The sequence below is a fragment of the Carettochelys insculpta genome, chromosome 1 (assembly GCF_033958435.1).
Source record: "Carettochelys insculpta isolate YL-2023 chromosome 1, ASM3395843v1, whole genome shotgun sequence".
NCBI lineage: Eukaryota > Metazoa > Chordata > Testudines > Carettochelyidae > Carettochelys > Carettochelys insculpta.
Genome location: NC_134137.1, coordinates 166,483,251 through 166,501,074, shown reverse-complemented (window position 1 = coordinate 166,501,074; position 17,824 = coordinate 166,483,251). Strand labels below are relative to the sequence as shown.

At 46.9% G+C, this 17,824-nt stretch overlaps 1 protein-coding gene across 1 annotated transcript in view; it reads right to left on the bottom strand.

Annotated features, from left to right (window-relative positions):
- The window catches only part of OTC (ornithine transcarbamylase), a 39,363-nt gene extending 25,142 nt beyond the window's left edge, over positions 1-14,221 (bottom strand). The window contains exons 1-3 of the mRNA XM_074994784.1: positions 14,145-14,221; positions 8,175-8,313; positions 6,030-6,111 (exon numbers count right to left, since the gene is read on the bottom strand). Coding sequence (XP_074850885.1) covers positions 6,030-6,111; positions 8,175-8,313; positions 14,145-14,221 — 298 coding nt within the window. The remainder of the gene's footprint in view (positions 1-6,029; positions 6,112-8,174; positions 8,314-14,144) is intronic.
- Positions 14,222-17,824: the final 3,603 nt, after the last annotated feature.

The window sequence follows — 17,824 nt, the reverse complement described above, 5'->3', positions numbered from 1 at the left end:
GCGCCCTACTTCGACGTTCAACGTCGAAGTAGGGACCGTGTAGTCGTTGCGCGTCCCGCAACGTCGAAATTGCCGGGTCCTCCATGGCGGCCATCAGCTGAGGGGTTGAGAGACGCTCTCTGCAGCCCCTCAGCTCAATGGTGGCCGCGTGGAGTGGCCCCTTAAAGGTCTCCTCCCCCTCCCTTCCTGTGCAGGAAGCTGAGGGAACGTGCAGGCGGCAGCCCAGACACGCGGCCAGCCTGCACGTTCCTCAGCCACCCAGAACAGGGCCAGCACCTGTGATGGCTGCCTGGCAGCCCCCCCAGTGCCCCCAGGGGAACCCCCCAAGGGGAGCCAGGGCAGCCAGCCCAGCCAGGCGGGCAGCCAGGCTGGCAAGCAGCAGCGGGGCCCCTCCTGGACAGAGGCCGAGCTGCGGGACCTGCTGGGGCTCTGGAGCGAGGAGGAGGTGCTCCAGGTAATGGGGAGCAAGAGGTGGAACGCGGATGCGTTCGCTTGGCTGGCCGAAGGCCTGGCTGCCCGGGGTCACCCTGCCCGCACTCCTGATCACGTCAGGAGTAAGGTGAAGGAGCTGCGGCAGGGTTACTCCCAGGCCCAGGATGTGGCCAGCCGATCTGGGGCCGCCCCCGTCACTTGCCCCTTTTACAGGGAGCTCAGGGACATCCTGGGCCCCCGGCACACCTCCTCCTCTCCAGCCACCCTTGATACTTCGGCCGACGAGCCCCAGCAGGCCCTTCAGCCGGAGTCCGCCCCAGAGGTAAGCCCCGCACCTCGGGGGCCCCCCCCGGAGCCCACCCCTGGGACATCGCGGCAGGAGGAGGAGGAGGAGGAGGAGGGGGGCTCCTCCTCCGCAGAATCTGGGCTGCAGATCCTCCTCCTGCCATCCCGGAGCAGCAGCCGGGCCTCCGCCCCCCGGGGATCTCCGGACCGTGGGAGTGGACCGACAGGTATGTACCCGCCTCTGGTGTACACCCCTGGGCTTGAGGGGCAGGGGGTAATAGATATGTGTCCAGGGCCCCCCACATGCTCACATGGCCATGGCCCCAAGGACAGCAGGGCCATGGCCCTCACAGCAGTGCGTCAGCCCCTGCCCCCCCCCACCCTGCATGACAGTGCCATGCCCCATCCCCGGGGCAGGGGGGAGCGGAACCTCGAGGGGCCCCCGGGAGGAGGGGGTGGGACACCCTGCAGCAGCAGCAGCAGCAGCAACAGCAGCAGAAGCAGCAGCAGCATGTGATGGAGTGGGGGGAGTGCAAAAGGGAGACTCAGGCTAGATATGAGCAACAAGAGCTGAATAGCTCCCAGGGGCAAAGGATGATCCTGGGGCTACAGCTGGCAGGTGACACCTCTGCCCTGAACAAAGAGGAGGGAGGAGCCGAGCTGGCTTGGAATTGGGGGGGGGCGGGGGCCACAGGTAGAGGCTAGGGGAAGGGAGAGCTGGAAGGCAGCCAGCCTGAGGAGGGGGAAAGCTGCATCCCAGAGGGGCATCCCTTGGGGTCTTCTCCCCAGGACGGGTTGGAAGGACTGTCTCTTCCGACAGCTGGTGCTGTCACTCCTGGGAGAAACTGGGCATCTGTGGCCTAAGAAACCTCTCCTGTCAGACCCTGCAGAGTGAAGTGAGAGTCGCTCCCACCAGGGGACGGGGTGCAGTGCAGGGGGACCCCTGAACCCCATCCATCACAGCAGCATCTCCCGTGGACGGGGATGGGGAACCTGCAGCACAGGGCTTGGGGGACAAAGGCCACGGCTCAGGGCCCACACTAATGCCTGTCTCCATTCTTCTTCCCCGCCTCCTCTCCTGTGTCCCGCACCTGCACCATCAGAAGGACCGGAAGAGAGCGCCGGCGAGGCGTCAGTGGTCCCGGAGAGCCCTCCGGGGCCATCGCTCCAGGCAAGCCCCTCGGCCGAGGACCAACCGGCCCCGCGGCGGGCTAGACGGTGGACCCCGCACCACCACCAGCCGACGGCGACGGACCCCCAGCTGCTGGCCATCCACCGTCAGCAGCTGGAGGTCGCGGAGCAGCACCTGCAGCTGCAGGAGCGGGCGCTGGCCTGGCGCCAAGAGGCATGGGGGGGCCTACATGGAGACTTTCAACCGCCTGGTGGACTACCTGGCCCCCCATGCTGCGCCAGCCGCCGCAGCGCCCAACGTGCCTGCTCCACCCGCCGCACCACCAGCTGCTCCGCACGTCGCCGTCCCATCCGCTGTCACCCCGCCACCCACCGCCGAGGGCCGGAGCGCCGAGGGACCCCTGGAGCCAGCTGAGACTCGCCGGGCATATCTTCCGGTCCGCCCCACCCCGCCCCCAGCCAGCCCCGACAGGGCTGCGGCTGCGGCGGGGCTCCCGGCCGCCCACGCCCAGTGCTGGACTTTAGGGGTGAGGGGCCCGGGACGTGGCCCCCCCCTTGTATATAGTTGGGACTTATTATTTTGTGCCCCCCATTTGCCCCGTCTCCCCCATGTAAATAGTTCTCCCCTTTATCATCCCTGGTTTTCTTTTTATTACTGAACACACTTTTTTATTACTATTGTTTTATTTGTACATATTACTTTGGTTCCACACATGTTGCATATAGTTTGTTCTTGTTTTATATTTATAGTTAAAAAAAAAGTTCTAAAAGAAAAAGCAGTTTAAGTTCAGCCACAAGTGCGTGCTGTCATTTGTCCAGGAAAAGTCGGAGGGGGGTGCGGTTGGGTGCTCCATGGTGGTGTGGGCGTTGGGGCAGGGAGTGTGGTGGAGGAAGGGGCGGGCAGTGGGGGGCCTGGCAGAGTTCACCCTGCGGCCTCATCATCAAAGTGGGCCCGCAGGGCCTCCCGGACCCAGGTCCCTTCGGGGTCCACCTGCTGACTGGGGGCAGCGGGTGGCTGCACGTCGGCCCTGCCGGCCTCCACAGCCCAGCCCTGGAAAAAGGCCTCCCCCTTGCTCTCCACCAAATTGTGCAGGGCGCAGCAGGCACCCACAATCAGGGGGATGTTGTTGGGGCCCACATCCAGGCGGGTCAGGAGACATCTCCAGCTTCCCTTCAGGCAGCCAAATGAGCGCTCCACCACCTGGCGCGCGTGGTTCAGGCGCTGGTTGAAGCGCTCCTGGCTAGCGGAGAGATGGCCCGTGTACGGGTGCATGAGCCACGGCCAGAGGGGGTAGGCTGCATCTGCGATGACGCAGAGGGGCATGGTGGTGTCCCCCACAGGGATCTCCCGCTGGGGGATGTAGGTCCCTGCCTCCAGCCGGCGGCACAGGCCCGAGTTCCGGAAAACCCGGGCGTCGTGGGTGCTGCCAGGCCAGCCCACATAAATGTCCTGGAAACGGCCCTGGCTGTCCACCAAGGCCTGGAGGACCACAGAATGGTAGCCCTTGCGATTGATGTAGCGTCCTCCACCGTGATGCGGGGCGCGGATGGGGATGTGAGTCCCATCCAGAGCCCCGAAGCAATTGGGGAAGCCCAGGGTGGCAAAGGCCGCAATGGTGGCATCTGGGTCCCCCAGCCTCACGAGCCTGTGCAGGAGCATGGCATTGATGGCACACACAACCTGCAGGGAAAGCACATGGGACAGCACCAATGAGGGGTGAGCAGGGTGTGTGTGGCCCTGCCCTGCCCTGCCCTGCCCTCCCCTCCCCTCCCCTCCTCTGCCCTGCCCTGCCCTCCCCTCCCCCGCCCTCCCCTCCCCTCCTCTGCCCTGCCCTGGCCTCCCCTCCCCTCCCCTGCCCTCCTCTGCCCGGGCCCCCCTCCCCTGCCCTGCCCTCCCCCCGTGGGTTCTCTTACCTCCATGAGGACAGCCCCGATGGTGGCCTTGCCAACACCAAACTGCTGCCCCACGGATCGGTAGCTGTCGGGAGTGGCCAGCTTCCAGACAGCGATGCCGACCCGTTTCTCCACTGTGAGGGCACGCCGCATGGCAGTGTCCTGGTGCCTGAGTGTGGGGGTGAGCCACTGGCACAGCTCCATAAATGTCTGCCGGCTCATCCTGAAGTTCCTGAGTCAGCGTTCGTCGTCCCACTCCCCAAGCACCAGCCGCTCCCACCAGTCGGTGCTGGTGGGGTAGCTCCACAGCCGCCGGCGTGTGAGGCGGGGGTGGGGACGGGGTGCTGCAGGGTTGGGGGTTGAGCCCTGCTGCCCTGGGGGCAGCTCCTCCTCCGGTGTAGCAAGGAGGTGCTCAGCTGCCTCCCGCATGGCATGGAGCAGGGCAAGCCCTGCTCCTGCCGGGAGAGCTGGGTGGACCTCTGGCTGCTGCTGCTGCTGCTGCTGCTGCTGCTGCTGCTGCTGCTGCTGGGGGTCCATGCCTGCGTCGCCCGGGGTCTGTGTGCCTATGGCTCCTCAGACCGCGTGCTGTGCAGGCTGTGTGTGTCTGGGAGGGGCCCTTTAAGGGAGCGGCTAGCTGTTGCCCCGGAAGCGCTAGTCCGCCCTGTGACCCTGTCTGCAGCTGTGCCTGGCATCCCTATTTCGATGTCTGCTACTTTGGCGTGTAGACGTTCCCTCGCTGCGCCTATTTCGATGTTGTGTTGTGCAACGTCGAAGTTGAACATCGACGTTGCCAGCCCTGGAGGACGTGTAGACGTTATTTATCAAAATAGCCTATTTCGATGTAGGCTTCACGTGTAGACGTAGCCATGGAGAAGCAGGTGCAGGGAATTGACACATGCTTGGTGCACAACTTCAGGAGAGGGCCATAAGGTGGCTCTAGGAGAAGGTCAGATGTAGAAATGGGGAGCAAGCTGACCTTAAAGGGAGTTGTGTATATAGTGACTCAGACACAGGATCTCCATGAAGTCAGCCTATGGTGCCACAAATCGCCAAAGATTACGCAGATATTGGGAAAATCTTCAGCCTTCAAGAAGAACAATCTTCTCCTTCGTCCCCTTCTTCTCCCTTGCTTACTACACAGCAATATGGAGGAAACTCAGTGAGAGTGACCTTACACAGTTATCTGTCCTGCTGCATGGCGGGAATCTACGTGAGGGAGGTTGAGCCAAATAACACTTACTTCAGCGTAAATGTGGAAAGGGCAAAGATTTCCCCACCTAATGGATGTACATAGGGACAATAATCCTAAATGATTTCTCAGATGCAAGTTATAATAGTTAGGACTGCAAAAACATCAGGCCCAATCATGAGAACATGTAAGCATCTGCTCTATACACGACCAGAGTTATGTACATTTTTTATTCTTTTAGAATCTAGATCTGCATGGCCTAGTATTAATAGGCCAATATCCTGGTTTCTCAGTTGTGTCAAGTTTCGTTAGAGGAAGTCCTGGGAATTCTCTTTTCTCTAATTTAAATCAAGATTCTCAGTTCAAACTCACACTCTGAGGCCTTGAACATAGAGCCTATGTGCGCAGAAGGCCAGCATGTGAATGGACAGTGCACAAAATTTCTGCATGCTGACCGGTTGCAGGGACCTTGCTGCCGCTCACTAAAAATTCCATAGCGCACTCTGGCACACTGCTCTCTCAATCAACAGCATGCCAAAGCAAGCTGCAGAACATGTAGGGCACAGTAGCAGGGTCCACAGGGTGACTTAACAAATGGCAGGCTTGCAGGCTGTACATTCACATCCTGGTTTACTGTACGCTAAGTTTCCAGCTAGACAAGCCCTGAGACTGACAACAATCATGCATAATAAATTAGAAAGATGCTATTTATGACATCCTGTACAGGACTAAATTGGTGTTAGTTGCTAAAATAAGCATACAGCTAGCTAATATGGCATGAAACATTCACCATGAAAACCTTCTGCTTTCTGTTGTTCTGTTTCAGTTCTAACTTGTTTAAAGCTGACCCTGGGGAATTTTAGTGATCAAAGAGATGTGTCTGCAGTATTAATGAGGCATTATGGAACAAGACACTGCTCTTAATCTCTGGGAAACTACCATCCTTCTCCAACTCGACTTTCATCCTTGGTGCTCTGCAGCCTCAGACGCCCTCCAAGATTAAACAGCTAGTTATATGATTAAAAGTAATAGTTTCATAATATGGTCTAATGTACTCTGCACTGAAAGTATTTATAATATTTTTTTTGTCTAAATTTACCTGTTTCTGTGGATAATCTTGTTCGGGTACTTCTTTTTTCAAAAATCATGGCTAAAGATTTTCCTTTCAACAAAGGTAAATACTGAAAAACAAGAATGGAAGGGGATGTGGAAAACTGTTTACTCATTATCCATTACATAATATTTGCTGCACAGTTTAATGGCTGCAGGTAATTAATAAAAACAGTCATTGCATCAGTTCTAATCACCAGCCCTTCCAAAACAGTTATTAGGGAAGAGTCTGGGAAAAACTGAAAGTTGTGGAGGCAAAAAGCATCTATAGTTTTTGTCGTGTTGTTTTAAAGAAATGAAATAGATATCTGACTCTTGTTTTGCTTCCTCATTAAATAAAGGATAGTATTCCTATTCCTGCATACATTTATTCCACATGAAACTCACCTGAAGTCACTGGGAATATACAATAACCAGGAATTAGATTACTGCTCATAACAACAGGCACACACCGTATAACGGCATAAATCCTCTACTCCATCCACAGGACAACACTTTGCCTTTTATTGGCTGGCCTTTCATTTGATGTATACAATTTACAGTATATACAGGCTGAAGTAGATGTTTAGGACAAGCCAGTGTATTTGCAGATTTGCATTGTCTTGTATAAGAATCTCTATTTTGATTTTGGAAAATCATGGGAGACAGGAGAGATTCCAGAAGACTGGAAAAGGGCAAATACAGTGCCCATCTATAAAAAGGGGAATAAGAATAACCCAGGAAACTATAGGCCAGTCAGTTTAACTTCTGTGCCAGGAAAGATAATGGAGCAGGTAATTAAAGAAATGATCTGCAAGCACTTGGAAGGTTGATAAAGTGATAGGGAACAGCCAGCATGGATTTGTAAAGAACAAATCATGTCAAACTAATCTGATAGCTTTCTTCGATAGGATAACGAGCCTTGTAGATAGGGAAGAAGTGGTAGATGTGGTATACCTAGACTTTAGTAAAGCATTTGATACGGTCTCACATGATATTCTTATAAAAAATAAAATTTAGACGAGGCTACTATAAAGTGGGTGCATAACTGGCTGGATTACTGTACCCAGCCAGTAGTTCTTAATGGTTCTCAATCTAGCCCCTGCTGGAAAAGTATAACAAGTGGGATTCTGCAGGGGTCTGTGTTAGGACCGGTTCTGTTCAATATCTTCATCAACGGTTTAGATATTGGCATAGAAAGTACGCTTATTATGTTTGCAGATGATACCAAGCTGGGAGGGGTTGCAACTGCTTTGGAGGATAGGGTCATAATTCAAAATGATCTGAATAAAGTGGAGAAATGGTCTGAGGTAAACAAGATGCAGTTTAATAAGGACAAATGCAAAATGCTCCACTTAGGAAGGAACAATCAGTTTCACACATACAGAATGGGAAGAGACTGTCTAGGAATGACTACAGCAGAAAGGGATATAGGGATTACAGTGGACCACAAGCTAAATATGAGTCAACAGTGTGATGCTGTTGCAAAAAAAGCAAACATGATTCTGGGATGCATTAACAGGTGTGTTGTCAACAAGACACGAGAAGTCATTATTCCGCTCTACTCTGTGCTGGTTAGGCCTCAGCTGGAGTATTGTGTCCAGGTCTGGGCACCGCAGCTCAAGAAAGATGTGGAGAAATTAGAGAGGGTCCAGAAAAGAGTGACAAGAATGATTAAAGGTCTAGAGAATGTGACCTATGAAGAAAGGCTGAAAGAATTAGGCTTGTGTAGTTTGGAAAAGAGAAGATTGAGGAGAGACATGATAGCGGTTTTCAGGTATCTAAAAGGGTGTCATAAGGAGGAGAGAGAAAACTTGTTCTTTTTGGCCTCTGAGGATAGAACAAGAGGCAATGGGCTTAAACTGCAGCAAGGGAGGTTTAGGTTGGCATTAGGAAAAAGTTCCTAACTGTCAGGGTGGTCAAACCGTGGAATAAATTGCCAAGGGAGGTTGTGGAATCTCCATCGCTGGAGATCTTTAAGAACAGGTTAGATAGATGTCTATCAGGGATGGTTTAGACAGTACTTGGTCCTGGCATTGGGGCAGGGGGCTGGACTCGATGGCCTCTCAAGGCCCCTTCCAGTCCTAGTATTCTATGATTCTATGATCTGAGTGACTGAATAAGCAAAGTGCATTTTAATTGAAATTTTACATACCTCTCCTTTGTACTTTATTCTTTGTTTCAAATCTGATGCCGTCCATAACAAATATTTTATTTCTTCCGCTGTGTAATTTTGCAGAGTTAGAAGGTCACGATTTTTCAGATTAACATTAGTTTGAGTTGGTTGTCCAGACCTACACCAAACACAGACTCTTTGTCATCTGGTATTAATTTGTTATGCATGCTAAAGCTAATGTACAAGTAGCTAACCCTCTTTCACTGCCACCATTTGACCTAGAGATTTAACCTTCATTGCATTTGATAATTACTTTCTGACTTTTCCTCCCACACGGCCATCACACTCCACTGTTTGCTATATTAATCACCATGATAAGCATCTCTCTTACAACTTCTAATATTTGTGTCTAGGTGATATAATCAAATAAAATAAAACGTTGAAAACCATTCGGGGTCTGGATAAACACTTAAAGCTGCAACGTAGCTTGTTTTGTACAGGGCTGCAACATGTTGGGACAAGATGCCTCGTAGAGCCCTTTTCCCAATCTCAACTCTGGGGTGCAGGCACAGGACAGGTCAGATAGCTATAAATAATGTTTGATGTGTGAACCACATGTACAAGTTTTTAAATTCATTTCCAGACCCTGATAATTGCCAATAAGAGAATCCAGCAGCACATTGCTCAATATTTGATGAAGGGGTAGATATTTTTGCTGGGCTCACTCCAAAACCAGATGAAGTGCAATTTGTATAGTCTCCCATAGATGTGACATGGCAAAGTTCATATTATCTTAGATGACACATGACTTGATCAAACAGTAGAGTAAAGTCAATATTTGTATAATCTTAAATCAATTAAGGGAGACTAATCTAACCCCTTCTTTGCTAAACAGGGATCAAGTATATCTGCCACTCTCTTTATTGTAACACAGGTTGCATTTCACTCGTACTAAAGTTTAGAAAGTCATAAATTGAGTGGATCAATCTCATTAATTGTAGTGATATTAGTTAGATCAGAGTCAAAACACCAAGAAAAATAGAGTAACAAATAGAGTTAGTGAGATTTTATTTGCGACTGTCTCCAAATTCAGTTAATTCATGAGCTCAGCTTCAAGTCAATGCTCAGTTGCAAATGCTTCCCCCTGACAAATCTTTGAGGCAAGATCTATACTAGAAAATTTCAGAAAAAACGATTCCTGGGGTGCTGAGAGCAGTTGATCTGAACTGGAAGGCAGTGGTATATGAAGCTCTGGTAACTTCTGCTATCTTTACTATCATGTCAGACTCTTTCTGCAAGGGCCCTTGCATAGGCAGAAATGGATCTCAACATTGGAGTACCGCAACCAGTCATCACAATTCTTAAATCTTAAATGTAAATACTTAAATGTAAATTCTTAAATCTTAAATGTAAATACTACATCTGTCATCGTCTTCCACTTTTTCAAACCAAGAAGCAGTAGTTCTCCCTATAACTGAAAATATTCCTTCCAAACACTGCTTTATGACTGAACCCTTTAAAAATATTTGCTCCACCAACTAAATTACGTCCCCAGCTCCTCGGGCACCCAGGTCTTCTCTGGAGTTGAAATGATGTGCACAAGCGAGAGCTGGATGTGGGAATGTTGCCTTATGTGGCTAGAGGCCAGCCTATTGTAAGCATTACTTGCTCTCATTCAGAGGGGTGGCTGGCTGCAGGGAGGTGCTGTGTTGCCATTGGATCCTCTGCTAAGTTAACATGGTTCTTAGCCCCATGGGCAAGGAACACTGTCCCCAAAGAGTTTACACTAGCTATTAAAGATATATGCTGCCAACTTCCTCCACAAGTCAATTGTGATGACAATGGCAATCACTCATTGCCAAGTATGATCATCTTCCATGGGAGCTGTGGATCCCCAGATGGCGAATAAGGCCTATCCTTGAACCACAAGTTCTATTACAGTGAGGACAGATGTTTCCAGGCACAGTAGGAGGCTGCTGACCATGACTGAAAACCAATTTCTTCTTCCTCCTGCTCCTCTTGTCCTCCTCAGCGGGCAAGTTCAAAATGTAGAGGACCATCATGCAGGACTTCTCTTCATTCTGAGTGATCCTAGGCAAATGTCTTCAAAATGTCAGTGTCAGTACTGCACAAGTTATCCTTCAACAAGTCTTTATAGTGTTTTCATTGTCCTCCTACATTATGGTATCCTTCTTTCAGCTGAGAGAACAGATCGGTTTTGCGAGGTGATGGTCAAACATCCAGACAATGTGACCAGTCCAGTGGGGCTATTATGCATGATCATTGCCTGAGTACTGGTGGTCTTTGCCTCTTCCATAACACTAATGTTGGTGCATCTGTCTGCTCATTTGATCTTCAAGATCTGGCAGAGGCAGCATTTTTGATGCCTCTCAAGCACTTTCAACTGATGCCTGTAGGCTGTCCGGGTTTAAGGCCCATACAACAATGTTGGGAGAATAATGGCTTAATGTCTGTTTGAATGCTGTGATCCTCAAAATCCCTGTTCCATAAACAAGCAAAGGTTCTGTGACACAATTTTGCCTGCAGTGGCAAGGAGAGAGATACCATGATACTTTCCACGGTCCACTTTATGCCCTTTTTTGAAGACGGTGACAATCAGGGCAGCTCTGTTTTCAGTAGCCATCTCCTTCTTTATCCAGATTTTGAGGATGAGCAGGTAAAGATGCTGAATTAGTTCTGGTCCACCATCTTTAAAGATTTCAGCAAAGATCCCATCTTGACCTGCTGCCTTGTTGTTCTTCATCTGCCTAATAGCATTGTGCATATCACGCAAATTGGGAAGGTCTTCAAGCTCACCTCTAGGAGAGCATTAGGGGGATTCACTCAAGAACTTCATCTGCAATCCTCTGTGTGGGGCTGGCATCCCACACCCCACTTTTTTGAGAAAAGTGGGCATTTGTTCCATTTGCTCCTGTCACCTGACATGGATTAAAAACAGTATGTATAATCACCCTAGAGTAACCCATATTATTTTTGATCAGGTACTAAGAGGTTGTAAGAGAAGGAATCTTCATAACCATTGGCATAACAGTGTAAAATCAATAGTAAAACACCCCCTGACTTCCATGGGAACACAATAAGTCTAACCTTGAGCATTTTTGTAAATCTCACCCATAATTATTTTGCTTTCGCTTAGTAACAGACATCTGTTAGGTGTTTTTAGTAGCTCTGAGCCAGGTTTACAAACATACTCACCTAAAGACATGCATAGCAGAACTGGTTGAAAAATTTCTGTTTTATCACTTTTCCTCCAGAAAATGCTGGTTTGTGGGAACAGAAATATTCTGTGGGATGATGTTAAGTCCATTAAAACTTTCTATAGAAACCACCTGTTTTGTTCACCATTATTACAGGCTCCCCAGCTCATTGGGCAGTTGCCTCCTGGAGCTTCCCACCTCTGCAAGCAGAGTGCTCTTGAAGGAGTGTCAGGCAACACAAAGAGGCAGCTGCACTGGGAGTTGCCAGCAGCAAGCTGAAAGCTCCCATTTCTGGTTCTCCCAAAAGGAATTTTGCAGAATTTTCCTCTCTGGAATATTTTTGATTTTTTGAGTTGGTCCTGACTTGGATTATTTTTCTCCAAAACATGGAAGTTTTCCACTGTCAAGGAAATTCCTTTTTCCTGACAACTCCTAAACTCAGTCACATAGTACAATATAAAAAAAAGCACCCAACTCTCATGGTTAGGAGATTTTGTAAATCCCACTACATACCGAGACATATATCTAGATGCCTAAATCCCTTTGGAAATCTGGAACTTTGAAGTTCACAAAGTTTGTTGAACTTGTAGATGCTAACAAAACTAGTAGATCCTAATTTATACATTTATCAGTTCCATTATCCTCAGCAGATATTCCTGAAGGGATAAATTTTGTGAGCTAACTAGATTTATGTACATCTTCATCTAGCAAATCTTAAATATAAAATGCAATAAAAAGCAATAAAAGAAAAATTTCAACTAAGAAAACCTACTAAAATCATCCATCTTAAAAATCACCAATCTTTGGGACCAACACAGGTATGGTATAGCCAACAAAATCCTTTATTTCCATGTGTGTTGAAAGTGCTCAAGCTAATTTTACAAGGTACACAGTGATATATACATGGGCACAAAAGGGCAGAGTTAAGCCTTTGTATGATTTGGGTAGTCTTCACAATCAAATGAAAAACAAAATAGCACGACAGACTAAACAGCATTTTAAATATGATTGTGCGTCTAACTTCTATAGTTATATCCTACACAGAAACTTTGTTTCTTAATTGTTTCTATTTTTTAAAGTAGGGCCTGGCGAGCAGAACAATGAACTAACTGAAAGATAGACATGGAGCCTTTTTTTTTTTGGTCTGAATAGCTCTTTAGAACAATGGAAATATACAAATATTAAATTCCCAGGTTTTTATCAGATCTTCTGAAACCTAATGTAAAATGTAATCAGACTCCAGAACCCACGCATTAGTTCTGTGTCAGCTCTGTACCATTGTACCATCATGGTTCTCAGTCACACCACTTTCCCTCTGTGAGTTGTCATTAAAATCGGATTGTTTACAGATCTTACAAAAACAAAACAAAAAAAAAAACAGCCATGTTCTCTAAGGCCCGTACTGCTCTTCAAAATTTATTAGCTATGATCTTCAGAAGCGGGTAGTGTTCCTTCCAGGGCTGCCAATGTCTTTTGCAAATAAGGTATAACTGACCCAATAAATAGTTGGCATACGGAGAAGCAAAATTAAAGTGTCATGTGAAATATCATAAACCAAATAATTTTCCTTTTTTTTTTTGAATGAGAATGGTAATTTCCTGAGATTATTATCATAACCAATTGACTGCCTGGAGCGCTAGACCCTCATTTGCTTAGCTGGCAGTGATCAGCATTTACAATTTTAAAATACTAACATTGTGTTAACATCATCTATTTTCTAATGTGATTTATAGGGTAATTATGGCTAAAAAAGGCATCTGTAAAATAGCATAGGGAGACAAATTAAGTTAGGTGGCCACATCTGAGAAAGAGGGGGCCACAGTAGTTACTTCTCATGATTTCCACATCCCATTCGCTAACCAAAGAAAGATTCTGCTAGTCACCAACAATGCAAATGCAAAGCTGAACTACTACACAGTAGCCTTCATGCACAGATAAACAAATCAGAGAGTTCAGATGACACTTTCAAACTTGTCCAAAGGAGAAAGAAGACAAACAGAAATTACTTTCATGGTTTAATAGGATCTATGGATATGTAACCCTGGCACAGAGTTTTTGAAAGCTTAAAACTTGCTATATTCTGTTTCCATAGAATGTAATGTCAAAGCAAAGATCTCAGTGATTCTGTCAAGCCCTAAGTCTCTAATTTGGACTTGTTCCTCAAGCTGGGAGAAAAATTGAAAACAGTGTAATTAAATATTGACAGATGTATTTTTCAGAGGCCCACATGAGATGCCAAATTTACACTGCTGAAACAATTACAGCAAAGTGCTGCTCTCTGATCTCAGTGGTTAGTCTTGACCCTGGTATTATGCTCTTCCTGCATGCATGGATTATATGGAGAGAGAGCACTACAGCTGAGATTCCTCATGAAGCTGTGAAAGGAGAATTTTTCCTTTCAGTATTTTATCAAAATACTTGTCTGTAGAAATAACAGCCCCTTCCATTATATTCACATATCTGACTGGATTTTTATGATACCTGCTGAGGGTAACTGAACTTAAAAACCAACCAAACAAAAAAACCTCAAATATTTTAGTGTGTACTGCTGACCACTTGCAAAGAATGTAACCATTTCACAAGGACTGAAAAGCGAAAGGATAAAATCCCAGTCACCTGCAATTACAGTCTGCTCCCTGAAAGCAAAGAGCAAAACAGCTCTGTGAACACTGAAGTAGGCCTTTTAGCTTTGATGAGATACTGGTCTCTCTATATAGTACTCACTACTTTCGTTTCCATGTTTATGAATCAATGTTGCTAACTGAAGGACACAGCTAAACGTTACACTTACCGAAAATGTCGCACCAGTTGCTTGCTGTACTTTCTCAAAGTTGCTGCATTGAGCAGGTTCCGCAAATTAAAGAACATTTTCTTTTAGAATAAAAGTTGCCTTAGTCCTGGGAGCAAAGTCAACTAATCTGAAGTTATAGGGAGTAGAGAATGCTTTATGTTTCAGGGAGAGAGCAAAGGTAGTACCATGATGAGGCAACCTTATCTTGCATTTTCCTAGTTGTGAAATTGCAGCCAGCTTAGAGCTGCTGTTGGACCTCCCCTTACTCTGATTCTACAGATAGATGTTTCTCACAAGGTTAATTGCACAACTCTTTATGCATTTGCATGAGGAAGCATTACATTATGTCAGGATCAATATGATTTCTTAACGATGTGATCCTGTTAGGTATTTGTACATGAGAGTAAAACGTTGAACAAAACTAAGATGAATGCGGAGTAACTATATTTAGTTTTAAGTATTCTAAAACTGTTTTTAGACTAAACTCTTATATTGTGCCATGATGTTCTATGTGAAAGATTCTCAGTGAGGTTAAAGAATTTATCATTTTGTTTGTCTTGAAAAGTCTGCATTTTAAGCTGCTTACAATACTTGTGGTACTGAAAAATGTACTCCCTTGATTGTATTTTTATTGACTAGATTCAGAAAACTCATCTAGAAGCATCATATATTCTTGATAACTTTGGTTTTATCCTGTCTCAAATGAAAATAATGGGAGTTTTCCCATTAACTTTAGAAGAATTCATCCCTCATTTCTTTGTTTTATTAATCTTGTTCCAATTTTCAGTTTTACATGATCTTATTTGTTTATTATTTTGTAATTATCCCATAAACTAATCCAAATTTTTCTAAAGCTTTCTAAGTAATCAACAAGAAAAATATTGCCCTTTTGTTTAATGGCATATATGTTTCTTTGTTTAAAGTGTTAAACAATTCTAGCCTTTTGGTCCCAGGATATTAGAGGAACAAAATTAAGTAAATTTTTATTGGAGCAACATCTATCTATCTGTTGGAGGGTAAAATGCTGAAGAAGCTCTCTACACATCAAAAGCTCCTCTTTCACCAACAGAAGATGGGCCAATAAAAGATGTTACTTCATTCACCTTGTCTCTCTGTGTTTCTATTACCCCTCCTTTACTTACGGTACATCAATGACATCTTTATCATTTTGATCCACAGTAAAGAGACGCTCTGGAAGAATTCCACAGAAATTTTAAGAACCTGCACCCTACCATCAATCTCAGCCATGACTATTCCACACAAGAGATACACCAGCAAATTTTGCCAACAAAAACTCAGTGGAACATCCACACACAAAATGCCAACAACCTTCTGCCTATCCCAGATGAAGAAGAGCGCCTTGTTGACAAAAAAGCAGTGTGGATGCTCTGGGGGGGCCTGCTGTCGACAGACAGGAGTCCAGGACAATGGGCAGCCCTGTCTGCTGTGTGTCCAGATGCCTGTTTTATTGAGAGAGTGGCCAGGCAGTCCAGCCACTCTGACGAGAGAGCGGAGCACTGTTTGGATTGACTTTAGTGTGTGGCCACGCTCTGTTGACAGAAGTTTTGTCGGGTAATCGCTTCCAAAAGTGATTTCTGTCAATAGATCACTGTAGTGTAACTATAGCCATTTAAGACCGGTAAGGGCAGAAGGCCTGACAAAGCAAAGGAGAACATGTAGAGACCAGGGAGAAGAAACAGGTGCAGCTAGTACTGCAACAGTGACAACATTCATAACTTTAGGAAGCAGATATCTGGATTTAGCAGGCCTAATTCTCCCCTCACAGCTTTGACTTCAGTGGTGCTACTCTTGATTTGCAATGGTGTTAAAGGAGGAGAATCAGGCCAAGCGATTCCAGAAGATGACTGATGAAAGTTTATATACCCTTTGTATTTTCTCATTTGTGATGGGTTTGTGAAATGCAATGTTTTATTGCCCACAGATTATACAATCATCAGAGTTGCCATCAAATTACTCTAAATGGCTACATTTAGTCATTGGCTAAGGGAATGTCCTTTTGCTTATTTCTTCTGGATTTATTATGAAGTCCGAAACACACTGAAATCTGAAAAAAAAATGTGAAATGGTAGCAGGGGTGGCAGGGAGAGAAACATCCCATAAAAGTGATCAAAGCTGGTCCATGTCTCTGGGCAAAACCACCACATTTAGAAGATTTCAAATGTTGAAATTATCTTACAAAGAAGATAAAATGAATATCAAACGATTGGACAAAAGTGTGCAGTTGCTCAAGTGCTAAACTGTGGGTGGAGCCTGGGCTCTTGCAGATGGCAGGGTCCCAAAACTCAAGCTCCAACCCCAGCCTGCAAATCTACACAGCAGTGAAATAGCTCAAGCCCTCTGAACCTAGCTTGGCTGGCATGGCAAGGGCCAGCCATGGGTTTTCCTTTGCTGTTTAGACAACACTCTTTGGTTTTGTCTTTTCTGCGCAGTTAATATAGCTCAGTGGTTCCCAGCCTTTTCAGTAACACAGCATATTATGTAAGAAAAACAATTCCACCGCACCCCCACTTTTTTCAGGTGAATTAATGGCTCACAAATGCCACATTTACTATGGTTACAGTCTTACTAGAGACATTTACAACACAGCAGTGCATACAAGAAGCTAAACAAGGATAAAATGTATTAATGTTTCAAATCCACAACAGAATACACCATCTTAGTGAGCACAGGCACATTTTCAAAATCTGCTCAATGCCATGGTAGGGATGTTGAGTAAATGAGTAACCACTAAAAGCAGGCTCCCCTCCCTGCCAGCCCCTTGGAGCCAGGATGTGGCATTTAAACTATGGCCCAGCTCCAACAGGCTCCTGCCCTCCCTTCCTTCCACTTGCCACAGCAGGGAGTGGGGGAAGGCATTTCAGCTGCCTCCTGGTGTGGAAGGGGTCCTATGGGGTCGGCATTTCCCCTCACAGTGGCTCTGCAGAGCCACAGGAAGGGGAAAGTGATGAAATTTCAGGGCACACTTGGACAGTTCTCACAGCACATCAGTGTGTCACAGCACACTAGCTGCAAACCACTGATAGAGCTGATTGGCCGCTGAATGTGACACAACAACCGTATGTATTATTGTGCCATCCCTGTTTCTGCACTTCCCCAGTGGCATGCGCCAGTGAACTCTGTACAGAGGTGTCCTAAGCAGGATTGGTGCTCAGCTGATTGCCTGACAACTTTCAAGGTGGGGGACAGCAACAGGAAATAATTAAACAACGTCTCATTCTTTCTGTGTTCAATAGTAACAGAGAGGGAGTCGTGCTAGTCTATACACTATCAAAACAAAAAGCAGTCAAGTAGCACTTTAAAGACTAGCGAAAGAGTTTATTAGGTGAGCTTTCGTGGGACAGGCCCACTTCTTCAGACCATAGCCAGACCATGGTCTGAAGAAGTGGGTCAGTCCCACGAAAGCTCACCTAATAAACTATTTTGCTAGTCTTTAAGGTGCTACTTGACTGCTTTTGTTTCTATGTTCACGTGGCCTCAGTTTTTATTGTTATCCTGGCTCAGAGCCTGGGAAGCTGGAAGCGGCCCCGCGGTTCCGGACCTCCGCGGGGCGAGCCGGCCGGGGCCATAGCACGGCACGGGCACGCGCGCCGGGGCAGCCAGGAGCAGCTGCGGCCGCTCGTGTCACAGACCCCGCCGGCCGGCAGGGGGCGCGCGCCAGC